Source organism: Prionailurus viverrinus, chromosome B2 (assembly GCF_022837055.1).
Source record: "Prionailurus viverrinus isolate Anna chromosome B2, UM_Priviv_1.0, whole genome shotgun sequence".
Lineage (NCBI taxonomy): Eukaryota > Metazoa > Chordata > Mammalia > Carnivora > Felidae > Prionailurus > Prionailurus viverrinus.
Genome location: NC_062565.1, coordinates 51,869,118 through 51,886,986, shown reverse-complemented (window position 1 = coordinate 51,886,986; position 17,869 = coordinate 51,869,118). Strand labels below are relative to the sequence as shown.

Genomic DNA, 17,869 nt, shown 5'->3' with positions numbered 1-17,869 from the left:
TGATTATTACACCTGTACTAATTTGGCACTTGCATACTGCCCTATCTTTAGAAATCCTTTCATAAACTGATGACATGTTGACTCCTCAGCTAGACTGTAAATTCTTGTAAGACAGAAATTATTTATTTGTATCATCAGCAGTGCCCCCAAGAGAAACACATTTTGCTAATATTAATTGATTGCATTGAAAAAATAACACAAGGAATAAGTATGCACTCAAGTAGCTTATGCAGAATGAATAAAGACTTGGATCTAAAACACCACCAAGATGAGAAAAATAAGTGTTTTAAGGCAAAGAGAGTATATATTTGCATGTAGGCTATTTTGAAAACCACTTAGTAAGTGTTGAATAATAGGATTCTCATTTCACACATGAAAACAATTTGAACATCAGGAACAGAAAAAAATCTGAGTGCCAGAACTTTTATTTGATTTTTTAAAAATATTTATATATTTTTGAGAGAGAGGGACAGCATGAGTGGGGGAGGAGTAGAGAACAGGAGGGAGACAGAGAATCCAGAGCAGGCTCCAGGCTCAGAGCTGTGAGCACAGAGCCCGACGCAGCGCTTGAACTCTCGAGCCGCGAGATCATGACCTGAGCTGAAGTCTGACGCTTAACATACTGAGCCACCCGAGTGCCAGAGAAGCTTTTAAATTCAAGGACTCCCCCTGCCGTTTTTTCTCCTCTGGTAGTAATTTTAGTTTCACTCCTTTTCTTCATAGCTTGTCTCTTTTATCAAGTTTTTTTCTTCGGGCAATGGATGTGTCCTTTCACTCCAATTATACTTCACTTTTTGTCCTTTTAAGGTCATCTGTGTTTGCTACAAAAGGGAAGCCCATGCCTCCTAACTAGTCCTCGAGTTATCTCACAGTGAACAAATGATAGACAGAAAAAGAATTCTCTTCCTACCAGCTTCTGTATCTTATGTGTATTTTCCACGTTGCCTTTGGCTGTGGTTCCCGGTGAGTTCTGTGATGGTGGAAAGGCAGGCTGCTGCTGATGTCTTCTCGGAAATATGTGCTCAATAGGCCAAGCATTTGAATTATTTTAAGAAGCCGATTCAGATCATTTCTTATGATGACACACACTCTTATGTTGTTTTAGTGATTTAAGTATCACTTAGCCACAGAAAAGTATATTTTCCCTAGAAATACTTAAAATGTCATATTATCACCTAAAATATTGGTTAAACACGTGTACACACACACACACACAAGAATTGAGCATGGTTGAAGAGTAACAATGTCAAAAAAACTGTAACTTTCTAAATTTCGTGTCTTCCAAGAAGATATATGGGGTACGTTGAAATTCAGTGTCATCACTGTGTTGGGAAATATCTGTCCTGTCGTCTCATTCGGGGAAACTGATACTTCTAAGTTTTAAAATTGTATTTCAGGATTTAATCATTTTTATAGTTCCTTGATAATAGATCTTCTTATGTGAAATCCTTTCCAGAATGTGGAAAATGTTACTAAGGGAATATAGAGATTTGATCAATGGCAATGGAGAAATCCTGAGGTGGATACCACCCAGCTATCTCTCTTCCTTTCAGCTGAGTAAAGAAAACCAGTGTTAACACTGACATCATAATTCCCTCTATGGAAACAGAGAAGCCACCTAATTTATTAATCTTTCAGAGAGCATCAAACCATTATTGCCTATGTTTAAGCATCAGTGAGCCTTATGTTTACTCTATTAGCAAAGTAAAATGGCTCAACTTGTCTTGTGATTCAACCATAAGTGAAATTGGCTACAGAGGTCATGTCAGTGAAATTGTCTAGATGACCGGTTATTTGGGGAATCATCAAGATTGAATATTGACCTCTTACGTTCTGATTCTCCCAGGCTGATTGGCTGGGTCAGGACAGCACCAGAGGGAGAGATATGGTTTATAAGAATTAATCAATGTTTTGCCTTCTTCCTAATTTTACCCAAATACTTATCCAAACCAAAGCTTCCTCTACTCCCCTCATTCACGCCATGACACTGCTCCTTCCTAGACAATTTATGACCCTGTTCTATATGTCTTTGTGCGTTTTAATTTTTAACTATTTAAGATCTAACTACGTGCATTCCACTCTTACATGTCTTTCTATTTCTCTCCCCATTTTTCTCCCACTCTTTCTTTTGAAATAGTGACCATTTTTAGAAGTAAATTGTAAGAAATACATTGTTTGAAACCTGAGAAGTAACTGAGACTGCCAAAGTCTAGAAAGCAAGATTTTTCTCACCCATAGTCTCCTTTATTGACACGTTCGATTAGTTCTGGTTGAACAAGGCATACAAGCTGGGAACATTTCCATTGCTGTCCTGAGCATGTGCTGCAAAGATACAAAAATCACAAAAGTGGCCTACCCTTTATGGAGTACATTTATAAAATGAGTAACCAGAATTGTACATTGTTAAGGCATAAAACATATTCTTGATTAATGATAGCCACATGCCTATTTGATTCTTGACAAAAATAAAATAATAATACATGCATTAGCTACCACTCAATATACTCTTAACTTCTGTCCTAGGCAATTAATAAATGAAATGACCACACAGTCAATGAATTTTGAAAACATAAGATAATTTAGACAGTAGATTCAGTGTATTTGTATTCGGAAACTTTCTGTGGAATAATCATTTCAAGGCAGCCTGTTTTTATATGTTGTTGCTGTGATCAAAGAAACACGATTGGCCTCTAGCATATCTTGCCTGTAGAATGCTTATAATTAAGAGGTAAATTTAATGCAGGCCTGCTGTATAATAAAGGCCACTGTCACGAACAACAAACTATGGCATTCAAAGACATATCTGTGGTTAGATTTTTCAACATTCATTAAAATGAAACATGCTTATGTAAAGCTACAGATATGTGATATCCTAGGACATATGATTCTATCTGTATTTAAATATCAGTTTTATTTCACAATAATCCTTTTATTTGAAGAAAACATACACCGACAGTAGAATTCAGTTGTGTGCCACTTAAATTCATTACCAGGAATTGCAGTTTTCCTTAATTACTGATCCTTCTTCATAAGGTTGGCCATCTCTGAGGCAACCTGTTAACACAACATGTAAACAAATGAAAATTCTAAATTGAATAATAAAGTGCATTAGCACAACAAGTAACCTAAAATTCGGTTTAGTTTCTCAAATATGCAAAAATACTTGGTGCCAACCTGATGAAAATTCACATCTGGTTTGTGTCAAGGTTTACGTATAGAATTTTTCTAAGCTTGTTTCCATGACCTTTTATCTTTAAAACTGCACAATAAGTTTCAACAAAGGGTTTATAAAGCATGAAAACTAGATTAAAAAACAGAATTAATTACTAACCACACTGAAAAAATAATGTGTTTAAATAGGTGAGCAATAAAACAGCACTTGAATAAATTTAAGGCATTTCTCATTTAAAATTCTAAACAAGTCTCAAGTGAATATGACTAATCATGTATGACAAGGTTAAGGAGCTCAGAGTTTTGGACCAAAATGTGAAATTGTTTCATTGAATTCACCCTTTAAAGATACATTCTATTTTTTTGTTTAGGATTTGGATCAGGAAAAAAGTCCATGACCCAGTAAGATTGTAGCCATTTGCGTTCCAAATCCACACGTTTCTCAGTTAACTAAAACTAGTTGTTAACTAGTTTACCAGATTATATAAAGTACTCAAAAGAGATCAATGGTGTATTATCATTATATGAAAAGCATCAATAAGATAAGGTGAAATTAGTTCCTGGGTTCACAAAGTAACCAGTGGCCTGTGAGGAAATAGGGAATTCATGCGAGAGTAGAACCTTAGAAGCAAGAGAAAAAGTATTTCATAAGCAGGGGTGGTCAGCTATGTGAAGTACCACTGAGAGGTCAAGAAAAGGAGAACAGGCACATGAATGTTGCATTTGACGATGTGAAAGTCTTTGACCCTGCCAAGAGGGATTTTGGTGAAGTAGCAAGGAATGGCATCCTGTGGGAATGGATTGAATAAGGACTTGGAAGTCAGGAAGCAGATGTTTCTTTTAGCTATTTTACCATCAAAGAAAAAAGAAAAAAAGGAAATGAGACAGATGCTAGTTAAGAACATGGAGCCAAGGGAGGGCTTTTTCAAAGTTGGGAACTAGAAAAACATATTTTGTAAATTGATCATTGATCCAAGAAAGAAGGAGGCAAAACATGATGCTTTAGGAGAGAAAGAGAGGGAGAGAGAGACGATTTTACTAGTGAAGATCTTGAAAAGACAAGACAGGACAGGATTCAGAGCTCAAGAGGAGGAATCCACTCAGTGTAGGCAGTAACCCAGAGAGAGGGAGGTTGAAATTTAGGATGATGGAGATGAGAAAATTACCAGTGGCTTTATTTTCTCAATGACACGTGTATGCAGCACCTCAGAGTGAGTTAATCAAACTGGTTACCCACAGAGCATCTCGACAAAAGAAAAAAAAAAGCCAATGACTGTTGAAATTAATAGAGTTTTGCAACTGAACAGTCACTAATCCAAAATAAGGCAAATCAGACATTTGGAGAGTGAGATAGTTGGCCCACTGATTAAAAAAAAAGATGATATGATGTCTGTAATTTATTTTAATATTCATCATAATGCATTATAATATCTGCACTGGTCTAAACCTCATTTTAGGGAAGGCAGTTACTTGCTCCGATCAGGAATCCACATCCCAGGCATGGACACTAGCATTCACCCTGAAAGGCCAGACTCCAGGGCAGCTGCTGCAAGTGCTTCCATTATCCATTTTTGGATGCACACTAGAGCATCAGTATAACGAACATCAGAACTGGGCTTTCATTGGTAAAATTAGTGGCTTTGAATCAACATGATGGATATAAGTAATCAGCTGTTGTTGATTAAATTAATAGTATTGAATTTATGCAGATTAACTAAAATATTTAAAAATCATACCCCACTCTTATACCCAACAGTGTATATGTTTCTCTTAAGGTCAAAAGCCTTTACTCATAGACCTGGTGCCACCCTAAGATTGATCTTTAAAAAGTTCTACACTTCCAGCCACTGGGTAGGAGGCATTCTCATTCCTTGACACCCACTGTAAGGGTAACAGAATCCTACTGCTATTATTATACTGCTTATATTATGATATACTGCTGTTATTATCACATGTTCCTCCAATAACTTATTCAAGCAAGGAAGATGTGGGAACCTCTTAAGGACAGGGTCTTGAGACTTCATGAAGCTTACACAGGTTGTATGAATTGGTCTATGTCTGCTTACCAATACAGATTTTTGTAACTACCAGTATATGGCAGAATTTGGACTGTGACTTCTCTTCGTTATAATGTGGTTAAGGAGCAAACAGCCCTTATCCAATTCAGATGTGTCAGTGGCTTACACACATTTTTTTTTTACCAATATGAACATAAGAGTTAATCAAATTAACTTAGGTCTGTTTACAACAGATGGTATACTAGACTCTTTCTCTAAGATATGCTACACCAGAAGATTCATCTGAAAAACCCATTTTGGTTCTTTTTCAAACTCTTACCACTTTTTTTTCTGTATTTGACATTGAAACCCTGTAATTACTAGGAGTTACTATCAGAGAAGGGGGAAAAGAAAACACACACACACACACACACACAGAAGAGAGATATTTACCAGTATGCCCTAGTCCAGTTTATACAAAAAGGACATATTTATTTTTATAACTCTTAAGATATTGTACATAGTTTTAAGTCACTGGTTGAAAAAGAGCTCCTGGGACAGTTGCAGTATAAAGAACTAGATATAACACCATGTAAGTAGATAACTGAAAAATAGTATTTAGTATATCAGTGAATGAACAACTTAGCATCTCAGAGGAAAGTCACATTATACATGCACAAATTGGTATAAATAATATACCATTGTGTTTTTATTTTAATTTTATACGATTTTTAATATTGTGTAGTGCTATTTTCTTTGAACCAGCTACTTTCACAAGATAAAACAAAGGAAAACAAATTACCTTCATAGAAGTAATTATAGTCTAATGTGAACTTTTTACTACTAAATAAAAATGATTAATTGCTTCCCTCCATAATGAATGGAATAAAAACTATACCTGGAATATAAATTCTACCTAAATCATAACACTAAATTAAAGCTGTAGCAGAATTCTAGCTCTCCAGCAAAAGTGGACATTGATGGCGCAGTCATCATCTCTATCCTCACAACAAAGCTCCTTTCCTAAATGAGCTATATGTTTCATATAAGCTAAAATACACTGTAGCGCATCAAAAGCACTACAGCTTATACGTGATATTGAGACTCAACACCCATGAGGCCACCCCTATTCCCACTTAACATCTTTCAATGAGTCCTCATAACAGAATAAAATCTCAAATCTTTAATATAGCCTATACATCTTGGCATAATCTGACCTCTACTTGCCTCTCAAACCTCATCTCATGTCACCTCCAACCCTCCGCTAACCATTACTCTCCAGAAATGGTGGCCTCATTCCAGTTCCTGGACCAAGCCAAGCTCCTTGCTCTCTGATCCACAACACCTTTCTGTCAGTATTCCTTGAAATCAGCTCACTTCTCCTCACTCCTGGAGTCTCTGTTAAATGTCTTCCCTCACTGACACTCTCCTCAGGCTGATGTTGTATTTTACATATTAATGTTGCTTTCTCATATACTTTCACAGAACCCTAAATATTTCCTTCAGAGAATTTATCACAATTTGCAATGGTATAGTGAATCTCACCCTCTCCCTGGCAACTTGACTGTCATTTAAAGAGAGTAAGATCTTGTCTTTTTCTTCCCCATTGTGGTTCCAGCACTAAGTACGATGCCTGGCATAGTGAAGATATTCTAGAATAATTTTTTTATGAATGACTAGAGTCCCCATTCTTGGTAAAGGATCTGCCACTTTTTTAGGCTAAAATAAATACTTGATGTTTTCTGAGCTGTATATTGGTAGAGGCAAAGGTCTGGGATAAATGATAGTTCTGTGGAAATTTTAACCTATTACATACCTGTTTTACCAGCAAACTCACATCACTGAGAATGCAGGCAATAGCATCCGGAATTTGAAATAAGGACGCCAAATCCTAGTTGGTCCTAAATTGTCTTTAACTGTAATTTCTAGTCACCATAACTCTGCATTTCTGCTGAGGAGCTTTGATGTGATGGGCAACAACAACAACAAAAAAATAAGGCTTTATTTAAGTATAAAAAGTGTGTTGCTTTGTGTTTTGTTGCAAATCTTGGATATATTGATTACTCAGCATCTATAACCATTTTCCTATAATTAGACCAATATAGTACCTACCATCATCCCTCTTATGAATTATTTGTAGTTATGCACTCAATCTTCGACTTTTACACTTACTCTATATGAAGTCCTCCTTTGTTTCAATGGTGTAAAAATTCCCACATTAGCAAAACAAAACAAAATAGAAATACACATGAAAGTCTATTTGGTATTACTTAGGCAGGTAGCTGACTTGACTTTGTTTTTGCACTGGTTTTACTGGCATTGCTATACCACAGGTTCTAATGCTAAGAGGTCCATTGGTTTTGTGACATAATAAGCAAAAGTTACACAAATCTGCCAATGATCAGGCCTGTGACGATGAGATCCCCTAAAAGGTTACACACAAAAACACTTCAGAGCTTAAGAGTCCTTTTGTCAAAACATTTTAGAAAGAAAGACAGACAGAAAGAGTTTTAAGTAACCTTTATATACACTGAGTCAGTATTCACAACATGATTCAGACCAGCATTCATGGCCATCACACCAGAACTTTCTTGAAGGTGCTAGTACAATGTGGTATCTTGCATCTAAACCAAAGCACTTTAACATTTGAAAGGAAATTTATTTAATCATAATATTCATTTTTCACTTCATCTTAAAAAAGGGAGGAAGACAGGAAAGAAGAAGAGGTAAAGAGAGTTGGACAGATCTTGTAATGAACTAGGAGACTGCTTAAACACATTCCCAAAGCCTACCTTCCGGATACCAAGGTTTTGTGTGAGGAGGCCATTCTTTCTCTTCATGGCAAAATGACTTGTAATCAGGACAGCAATCAGAATTTTCCCTTTCACAGAATTTATCACAGTAACACAGTGCATTTGCCTCATGGAACTGAGTGGCACAGTCATCATCTCTATCCTCACAACAACGAAAATTTCTACAGTATTGTCCTTTGAAAGTGGATCTTTTGAATCGAGGACTTTCCAAAATGGTGTGATTCCTAGTGAAATCAGTTCCTTCTCTTTGAGATAAATACTGTTTCTCCATCCAAATTTCTGTGGTAAGATAGGAAAAGATTAAGATCTTATATCCGGTCCACATTCTCTAGAGGTCAGGTAGGGCTCCCACTTTGTATTATATCCAATACTCTTGGCTTTGGGGCTTCTCCTTGGAGCCTGAATTCTAATTATCAAGACAACTCAGCCTGAATCCTGAAATGGATCCTTTACTTGAACTGAGTATACTTATTGTAGTTAAACATTAAACAAGAATTTCAATATTTGCCCAAGATAATGTAAGTGTTAAAAATAGATCCTTGTCATTTCTTCAGTTAAAAATGTGTAATATTTTATATGACACAAAAAATATCCATCACCATAAAAATAAATACATAAAATCTTATCATAGATGAAATACATCAAATATTGCTTGCCTTCAAAAAAAATCTAGATTCCTAAATCAGAAACCTCTCTGGAATACACATGGCCCAAATTATAGCTGCAATAACCACTGGCAAGGTATAGGAAATTGGAAAGTCAAAAACACAATTATTCATTTCACCTACTTGCACTGCAACTAAAATACAGGCTTCCATGAGGCTGCCTGCTAGGATCTGTCATATCAGTAACAGTTGCTCTAAATCATGCCATCACACACTGGCTTGATTTCCCATCTGTAGCCCATTTACCTACCAGAAGCATTTTGATTTCAAGGCTTAGTGGAGCCTAATTCAGCTAGAAATTCCCTGAGGGTGACCTTAGTTCTTTCCACCCAGGTTCCTACTTGGCATTGGTGTAGGAACCTGCAGTACCTGGAAGACGTGTTATAGTCAAGAAAAGTCAATCTCTATGCTGCTTAAAAAAAAAAGAAAGAAAGAAAGAAAAAAAAGAAACTGCCAGGGGAGGAAGTCATGAAGGGAACCCAAAGGTCAAGATGTCTTTAGTGTTTCTGTAGAACTGTGCATTTACAGTGGGTTTTGTTATGCTGTGTTTATTCATTAACTACAATAGCTCTCTTTGCATTTGGGATAAGTTACCAGTGGACGATGATTCAGCACAAGTGGCTGGATGGCCTAGCAGAAAGGACTTGTCTTGACAATCAGGAAACCTGGACTCTGGTCCCTGGCTACTGTTTAATTGGCTTTATGACTTTGGGTTCACAATTTCCTTCTCTGGTCCTCAGTTATTTTCCTATAAAACAAGGATCTTCTCCAAAGCGAATTCATCATTCCAACTCCTCAGACTTGTTCCCTGACTTTGCCCCATAAATTATACAATTCGCACGACATTCACTCATTTTCTTGCCCCTTCCTCTCTGGCTATAAACTAGTGCAAGTCCCTTTATGTTTTTTGCTTCAAATTTACATGATCTTGGCATCACTCTCCATAATCACTCTCATATCCCAAAATGAGTCACCAAACTACAGCAAAATTCTGTCAATGTTCTCACCACAAGTGACCAATGGACCCCCTAATTTCCAATTCCCATACACCTGTGCCCATCATTAGCATACATGAATCTTCTGCAGCATTTGGCACTATATTACAAACTGGAGCCTAGGAGACCAATAATGGAGTTCAAATCTTGTGTCACCACACTAGCAGCATGTCTTTGGCTTCATCTCTCTATGCCTCAGTTTCCTCACCTGTAAAATTTGAATTTATTTAAACTGTCATGTGGGTGGCAGATTGAAATGAGATAATACCCAAAGTACCTGGCACAATCACACATGCTAAATAAATGAAACCCACCATTAATAAGTATATTGTCTGCCTAGGAACTCTTTTCTCCCTTAACCTCATTCTTTCCTGACTCTCCTCCCATTATTTATAAGGCTTTATAGCTGCTTACTCTTGAATTCCCTTTCCTTTTCAGTGATGATATAAATTTATTTTTGAGCGAGACAGCCTAAGTGGGGGAGGGTCAGAGAGAGGGACAGATGATCTGAAGTGGGCTCTGTACTGTCCACACAGAGCGCGATGCGGGGCTCAAACTCACAAATGGTGAGTTCATGACCTGGGCCAAAGTCAGACGCTCAGCTGACTGAGCCACACAGTGCCCCTTCAGTGTTGATTTAAACTATGTGTTCATCAATGTTCTCAATTCTTTTCTTCTCTAGTCCTCATACCTCTTCCCTCAAACAATTCCAACACCAAATGAACCTAAAAGCCATGGACTATAAGACCTTCTACAAGATGGACCTCTACATTTGCTGTCTCTCTGGCTCAATTTAAATCACTTTACCCCTTGTTAATCTTCATCCAAATGATCACACTATCCTTGGCATTCCTCAACATGTGGACCACACTCCTATCTTAGGATTTCTACACTTGTGTTTGTCTCTGCCTGAAACATGCTTAGCAGATATCCATTTGGCACCATTGCTCACCTCTTTCAAGTATTTTTTTCAGATGACAGCTTTTCAGAAAAACCTTGCCAACACTGTCTAAAATGACACTTTCTCAAGGTGCCTGAGTGGCTCAGTCGGTTAAGCAACTTTGACTCAGGTAATGATCTCACGGTCGTGGGTTGGAGCCCCTCATTGGACTCTGTGCTGACAGCTCAGAGGCTGGAGCCTGCTTCAGATTCTGTGTGTGTGTGTCTCTCTCTGTCCCACCCCCACCCATGGTCTCTCACTCTCTGTCTCTCAAAAATGAATAAACATTAAAAAAATAAAATAAAATAAAATAAAATAAAATAAAACAAAATAAAATAAAATGACACTTTGTCTCCAGCCCTAGCATTCAATATCCCCATTCTCTGTGCTTAACACTAATATACTATAATTTAATTCACTGATCTTATTTTCTGTATTTTCCCTCCAGAATGTTAAGTTCTGCAAAATCACAGAATTTTTATTTATCTGTAATTTGCCTGTTAACTGTTTTATCTCTAGCACTTTGTGCTTGACACATATTAGGCACTCAGTAAATATCCAATAAATCAATTAATCCTACAATGTGCTTTTTCTGCCCTTGTCACACATCTACTGAGTATTGTTGGAGATGATCCAAGGGCCCATAGAATTGGTGCCACTACAAATTTTTGTATTGTTGTCTCAGCTAAGCTCTTAAATACTACTCATATTTCTTTAAACTATCTCCCATTTCCCTTAGTGGCCATTACAAACCTTACTTTCCTAACTTACTAGAGATCATCATTTTCTAGGGATGACCTCCTCTCTGAGGTTACCAAGAAAACAAAGAGAAAAAATGTTCATCACACACCTTCCTGTAATCAAACCCATAAACCTATCTATATTTTCAGCCATCTTTCCCATCTTCCTTCTAGACTCATAACATAAAGTATCATCCTGTTCTTAGGCAATTCTTCCACCTATAATTTTTAGTCTGCTGCCTTTATCTTATTCCTTCCCTTATCTCTTGGTTTCTATACATCAACCTCTCTATCATCCAATTCCTTAAATTTGTTAGTAGGATTGTATCATGCATTGTTTTCACTCTGCCCATATTCCTACCATCCTTACCATTTTAGGACAAGAGAGCTGACATTCCCACTATATGAGTTAATGGCCAGAGCCCACTCCTTCCCCACCACCCCACTGCATAACAAGTCAGAAGTAACAAAGAATTAATACCCTCGGTGTGACCCAGAAGCAATCTCTAAACAATGCCTAGAGGAGTTGGTGTATAAGCACCCTACTTTCCTCACTCTTTGGAAGAGTTATCTCTGATATCTACATGTATATAGCCCTTCTCATAAGGCAAGAGTGGGAGTTCCATAATCAGAAGAGATGGATGGTGGCTCCTTAACTTTTTCTTTATAGCATATGGCTAAATAACTGTAGTTTACCACCATCTGGTGAGTGTATCTAACAGAATTATAATATCTTGCTTTTACCAACCCATCTTCTCTATGTTGACAAAAGCTTTAAAATATCTCTGCAAAGTAACTTCACAATGAAAGAACATATTTGACACAAGTTCTATTACGAATGTATTCTTTTAGACCAGTGGTTCCAACAGGGGTAACTTTGCCTCCCAGGAGAAGTTTAACAGTATCTAAAGATAGTTTCTACTGACCTGACTGAAGAGGTTCCACAAACATCCAATGGGTAGAGGCTAGGGATGCTGCTGAACATCTTAGAATGCACAGGACTGAACCCCCAACAAAGAATTGTCTGACCCAAACCATCAATAATGACACCATTGATAAACACATATTGTTTATCACATTTACACATATGGTTGCAGGATTTTTTTACCTCAATACCCAGGGTTCAGTGTCTCGCCACTTTGGAGAACGGACACAAAATGAGTAGCAGGCAAAAGTTTATTAGAATGTAAGATCAGAAAGTAAGAATAGTATGAAAGCTCTTTATAAAGAGGGGGCATTGGAAGGTGAATACCCATGACTATAGGCAAGGGCTTTTGTTTTATAAGGTTCTGGTCACCCCTTCATTCCCTTCCCCCTTGATCCTTCTCAGGTTCTACCCTGACTGGATGGATAACTCTGGGTACTGGGTTGTTCCTTCTTGATTGGCTCTACTCCATTGTGTGAGGAGTTAGACTGGTCATTCTGTTCCTCATATAACATAAGTTTTATGGTTTCCTTTTTTTAGTTAGATATTTTGATTGTCAAATTCCTGAGGGTAACCTGAGGGGGAATAGGTGGTGTCTGTTACATTCTTAAGAGGGACTTTATGCCTGAGATGGTTTGTTTTGGTCAGATGCTCCCAGCATTGTTCCAAAATATGTGTTTTTCCCCACCCAGGGTCCTCAGGTCCTAACCTTTCCCTCTCTGCCTCCTGAATCCTATATTTTCCTATCATAATATTACAAAAAATTTTCAGAGAACAGGAAATCAGAAAAAATAAAATTATTATGTTTACTTGCAATTTGGATTGATATAAATGTTGATCATTTGGACCTCAAATAAATGGTCACTTTGAGATAACAGCTAATGACAGCAGTATATATATATATATAGAGAGAGAGGTGTTATATAATATATATATATTTATATAATATATATATGTATATATATATATATATATATATATAGAGAGAGAGAGAGAGAGAGAGAGAGAGAGGTGTTATTTCAAAAATTTTGGGTTCAGTGTGTGTGTAACTAGAAAGGTTAGAGTCCACAATGCCACATCCTCTTCCAACTTGACCATTATCCTTGGATGAGCTATATTTTAGATAAGAAAAGTACCACATTCCTTCCTGTGATTTTTATAACCTCCATTACACAAAGAAGAATGGAGAGAATCAGAACCTTCTGATTTTTCCTTGGGAATAATGAAATAAATCAAATAACTTTCTTAACACAAGATCTTGGATATTGTGAAAATGGCCTGGACACTGGAAATTTTAATTATTTTCATAAATGAAAGTTTGCAGGTATGCTTAAATCCATGAAATACAAACTTGAATGGGAGAGGGGAAGAAAGGGGAGGAGAGACAGAGAACAGAAAGGGGGCTTGCTGAAAATAATTTATCTTATTGGCTTAAATTCTATCATTATATATTTATTCCTGTGAAATATGGAGTCTGCAAAAATGTCCAGTGGTATTAAGTGCTCTTTGGTGAAGTACTTAAGTAACATTAACTCCTCTTTGAGGGTTTGGGGCTTGAACCCTTCACCTTGATAAGAGACCTAGATGGTCTCATGAGGGACTGGTGAGGGTGTAAGAAAGGATAGAGATAAGACTTGCTAAAATGAAGTGTTCTTTCTTCATATATTGGGCCATCAATTAATTATTTGAAGCTACCATCTTTTTATTTCTACTCCACTGAGTTCATTTAAATTTTAGAATAAAGGATTTCAAAGAAACAGAAAGAAAACTTCTGACTACAAGGTACAGTTGTCTTGGGGCGCCTGGGTGGCGCAGTCGGTTAAGCGTCCGACTTCAGCCAGGTCACGATCTCGCGGTCCATGAGTTCGAGCCCCGCGTCAGGCTCTGGGCTGATGGCTCAGAGCCTGGAGCCTGTTTCCGATTCTGTGTCTCCCTCTCTCTCTGCCCCTCCCCCGTTCATGCTCTGTCTCTCTCTGTCCCAAAAATAAATAAACGTTGAAAAAAAAAAAAAAGGTACAGTTGTCTTTGGATCAGGCTGTGAGACATATTGGAGGATTTGACACATTATAATTACCATATACATTTATTATACATATATATGTCTGTATAAAACACAATGCATATTGTATGTTAGCATATGCACACAATTTCTTTGATCCTTGCAACCATCCTTAATGGCAGCAGTTATAATTATTATCCTTACAATAGTTTATTTTATTTTTATTTTTTAGAATGTGAGTGGGGGAGAGGGGCAGAGAGAGAAAGAGAGAGAGAGACAGAGAATCTTAAGCAGGCTCCATGCTCAGTGCAGAGCCTGAAGTGGGGCTCTATCCCACAACTCTGAGATCATGACATGAGTTGAAATTGAGTCTGACACTCAACCAACTGAGCCGCCCAGGCACCCCCCTGCCCCATATTAGTTTTTAATACATGAAGGCCTGAGGCTCAAGTGACTATGCAAGGCACACAGCCAGTGATGGAGTGTTTGACTCCAAGCTCAGTGCATATTTCCCTGCCCCATCCAACCTTTCTAAATGTTCACCTTGTCTAAATCCTGGAGAAAGTATGTGAGGGAGTAAAGATCTAGGGAAGATCTTCTCACTGATTTAATTTCCATTGTAAAAACACTCAAGTGAAACTCCACTCTTCTGTGAAGTTTACCTATTAATGCAGATTTGGTCTGTAATGATACATTACTAAGAACACTGAAAAGAATGAAAAATGTAGCAGATCCATGAAATGGAAAAGAGGATCTTGCAATAGGTCCCCAACTGACTCTAGGCCCAGGTCCAGGCTTTAGAGATTTTGCTAAAAACCTTCTAACCTTTTACAGTAATTAAATACACTTACTTTTCTCTTGCTTTTTACTTTTTTGAAAAATAGCAATTTTAACATCCTTTTCCGTTGGTTTTTAATTTTCAAACATAGAATTGTATTTGCAGATTAAGATAGCTAGAGAGGATATTTTACGTACACCATCAGGCACCAAAGGAAACCTCTAATGAGCCATGAGATACATCCATTTGGGCCTGGAAGCAAGAGAGAGAGAAGTCCTAATGAAGGCCTTATTTTACCCCCCACCACTTCTCCACTCTGGTTCAAGACCTCCTACTTAGGTTATGTTGCCAGTTCTTTGTCTTGATGTGGACAAGGGAGGAGCCATCCGAACCTTATAATGACCAGACCCAAAAATAAACTTAAAAAGAAAAGGAAAAATAAAGGAAAATGCATGAAGGCAAAGGGGATAGTAAGAAACTACAATGGAGAAAAAGCTAACAGGGAAAAAAAAGTTATTAGATGAAGAAGTTGTACATGTGAGTAAAAACAAATTTTTCTTTCACATAAAAACTCTAATTTCAATATATTTAAACAGGAAACAATGGAGAATGCTAAAAACTACCTCCAGAACTAATAAAACATTAAAGTTTTATTTCACAATAGGCACTTAAAACACATAGGCCTGATCATTCTCTTAGTGCACTTCTAGCCGTGTAGCTTTGAGGAAAGGCAATTATATTCACTCACTCTCTTAAAAAAAATATATGTTGCACTCCAAATGTATTCTAGATATAGCTAAATTCTGCAAATGCAGATTAATAAAACCTAATCCCAATACTTAAAGAACAACCCAGTATTGCCAGGGAAGCTAACTTGTTCAAACAAACAAACATTTATTGCAATGAGACTTGTTAAGTGTTATAGGGACATAAAGAGGATTTAATGAGAGTAAAAAAAAGGTAGTGGCCAATCCTTCCAGGTAGAATTAGGCAAGACAATACTGAGGAAATTACAGTTCAGGGGAGTCTTAAAGAGCAAGTAGGGATATTTGTCATGTAAAGTGTTTCAAAATTATAGACTGAGAAACAGAAAACACATGATATATTTGAAAAACTGGTAGGGGCCAGATCATTTTAGACCTTGAATGACAAGAATATACTAAGCATAGACTTCACTTTAAAAATGAAAGGGGATAGGAGTCGGTTGTTTTTGCTCACCCAACAATTCATAAAGTAACAGTATAAACTTTCCTTTGGAGATCTGCTCTTCTCCCATTCCATGTAGTCCTGGTGAAACCATCAGTCTTTTTTAACTTCACCACCTCCCAGAGGTCTCCAACAATGTAAGCTGAGCCAGTCACTTTCTCCTAAGAATTTGAATTTTGACTGGAGTGGTGGTATGTAGGCCAGATGGAACTGAGCCATTCAGATACTGAGATTCCCCAAACTGCCCATGAATTACTAAGATCCCTGATCAGTTTTTCCTTAATTTCTGTTAATATCACTATCCTTCAAAAATCCTTTTGGGGGAACTTTAACCAGTCAGTGTCTGATACTTGTAAATAAAGAATCCTTGCAATAGGAAGTTATTCCAGATCCATAACAAGACAAAGATGTAGCCAGGATAGCATTTGTGGTAGATAATTATGTTAGAATAGAAGTTGGATCAGATGAGGGTAGCATTGAAGGCTGGGAGATTAGTCCGGAAACTACTATAGTCATCTAGGCAAAAGATCATGGGAACTTGCCCTTGAGAAATGGTTCTGAAATAGAAAGTAAATAAGAAACATATAAAGGAGCTAATTCTTATAAATTATCTAAATGTATATGGGAATAAAGTAATAGGGGTTGTCTAGCATGAGTTTCCGATTTCTGGTGTAAATGACCAGATAGTAGCATTAGCTATAGAAGAAGCAGTTTAGGGCAAAGTTTAGCTCAGTTTGCAAGTTACTGTTTGATTTTCTGATGAGTTATCCAGATGAAGATGTCTAATGAGGAGCTGGCTTCCGTCTTTGCTAAGTGTCATTTTGGAAGTCATCAACATATAGTTGATGGTCAAAGTCATGAAAGTGAATGACATTACCTATCATCAGGCAGGGATGAAGCATGACTCTGTAAGATATTTGAATAGTCTAAATGTGTTTGTAAACAATTTTATTTTAGAACTTCATGGACCCCACTAAAAGTTTCCTTAATCACTTTTTTTTTTCATGAACTATAAGAAATTCCAAATGTCCGTGATGCATTTTTATGAGAGACATCATGGTAGATGAGAATGATTCTTAGCTTTGGATTTGAATCAGAATGAAATTGAAATTCCTTACCAGACATTGGTCAAGTTCTTATAATTTTGCTTAACTCAAATATCAAAATAGTAATCTTACAAAGGTGCTTTGAGGATTAAATAAAATGATCTATAAGAGTAGTGTAATCATGCAGAAGCTCCTTTACTTGCAAAGAATTAGGTTGCACAACGTTGATCTTAGGTCAATGTGTTTAAAATCCAAAGAGACTCCAAGGTTTTAGTTTGCGGTCCTAGACACATTTCCCTAAAATAACTTAAAACTAAACATAATCTTACCTCCTTTGCCAATATATATATTCAATTGGAAATCTTTTTCAAAATATGACTATTGAATCTATATGAAAATATGTCAATAAGATGAACCACTTTCATGATGATCTGTACACAGGTGAAAGAAAATTTATTAGCATATGGCAATAGTATTTACTGCCTCATCACTGGTTTTAAATTGTGAAATTTGAAGGAGCTTCAAGCCTGTAGAGTCTCTACCAGCTTGCGGGGATCATCCTAACTTTACAACAGAGCACACTCAATGCTTAAA

The 17,869-nt window shown here is 37.0% G+C and overlaps 1 protein-coding gene across 1 annotated transcript in view; it reads right to left on the bottom strand.

Moving 5' to 3' along the window:
* Window positions 1–17,869, bottom strand: part of TINAG (tubulointerstitial nephritis antigen) — a 142,956-nt gene that overhangs the window by 74,172 nt on the left and 50,915 nt on the right. The window contains exons 9-10 of the mRNA XM_047860364.1: window positions 2,991–3,054; window positions 2,233–2,322 (exon numbers count right to left, since the gene is read on the bottom strand). Coding sequence (XP_047716320.1) covers window positions 2,233–2,322; window positions 2,991–3,054 — 154 coding nt within the window. The remainder of the gene's footprint in view (window positions 1–2,232; window positions 2,323–2,990; window positions 3,055–17,869) is intronic.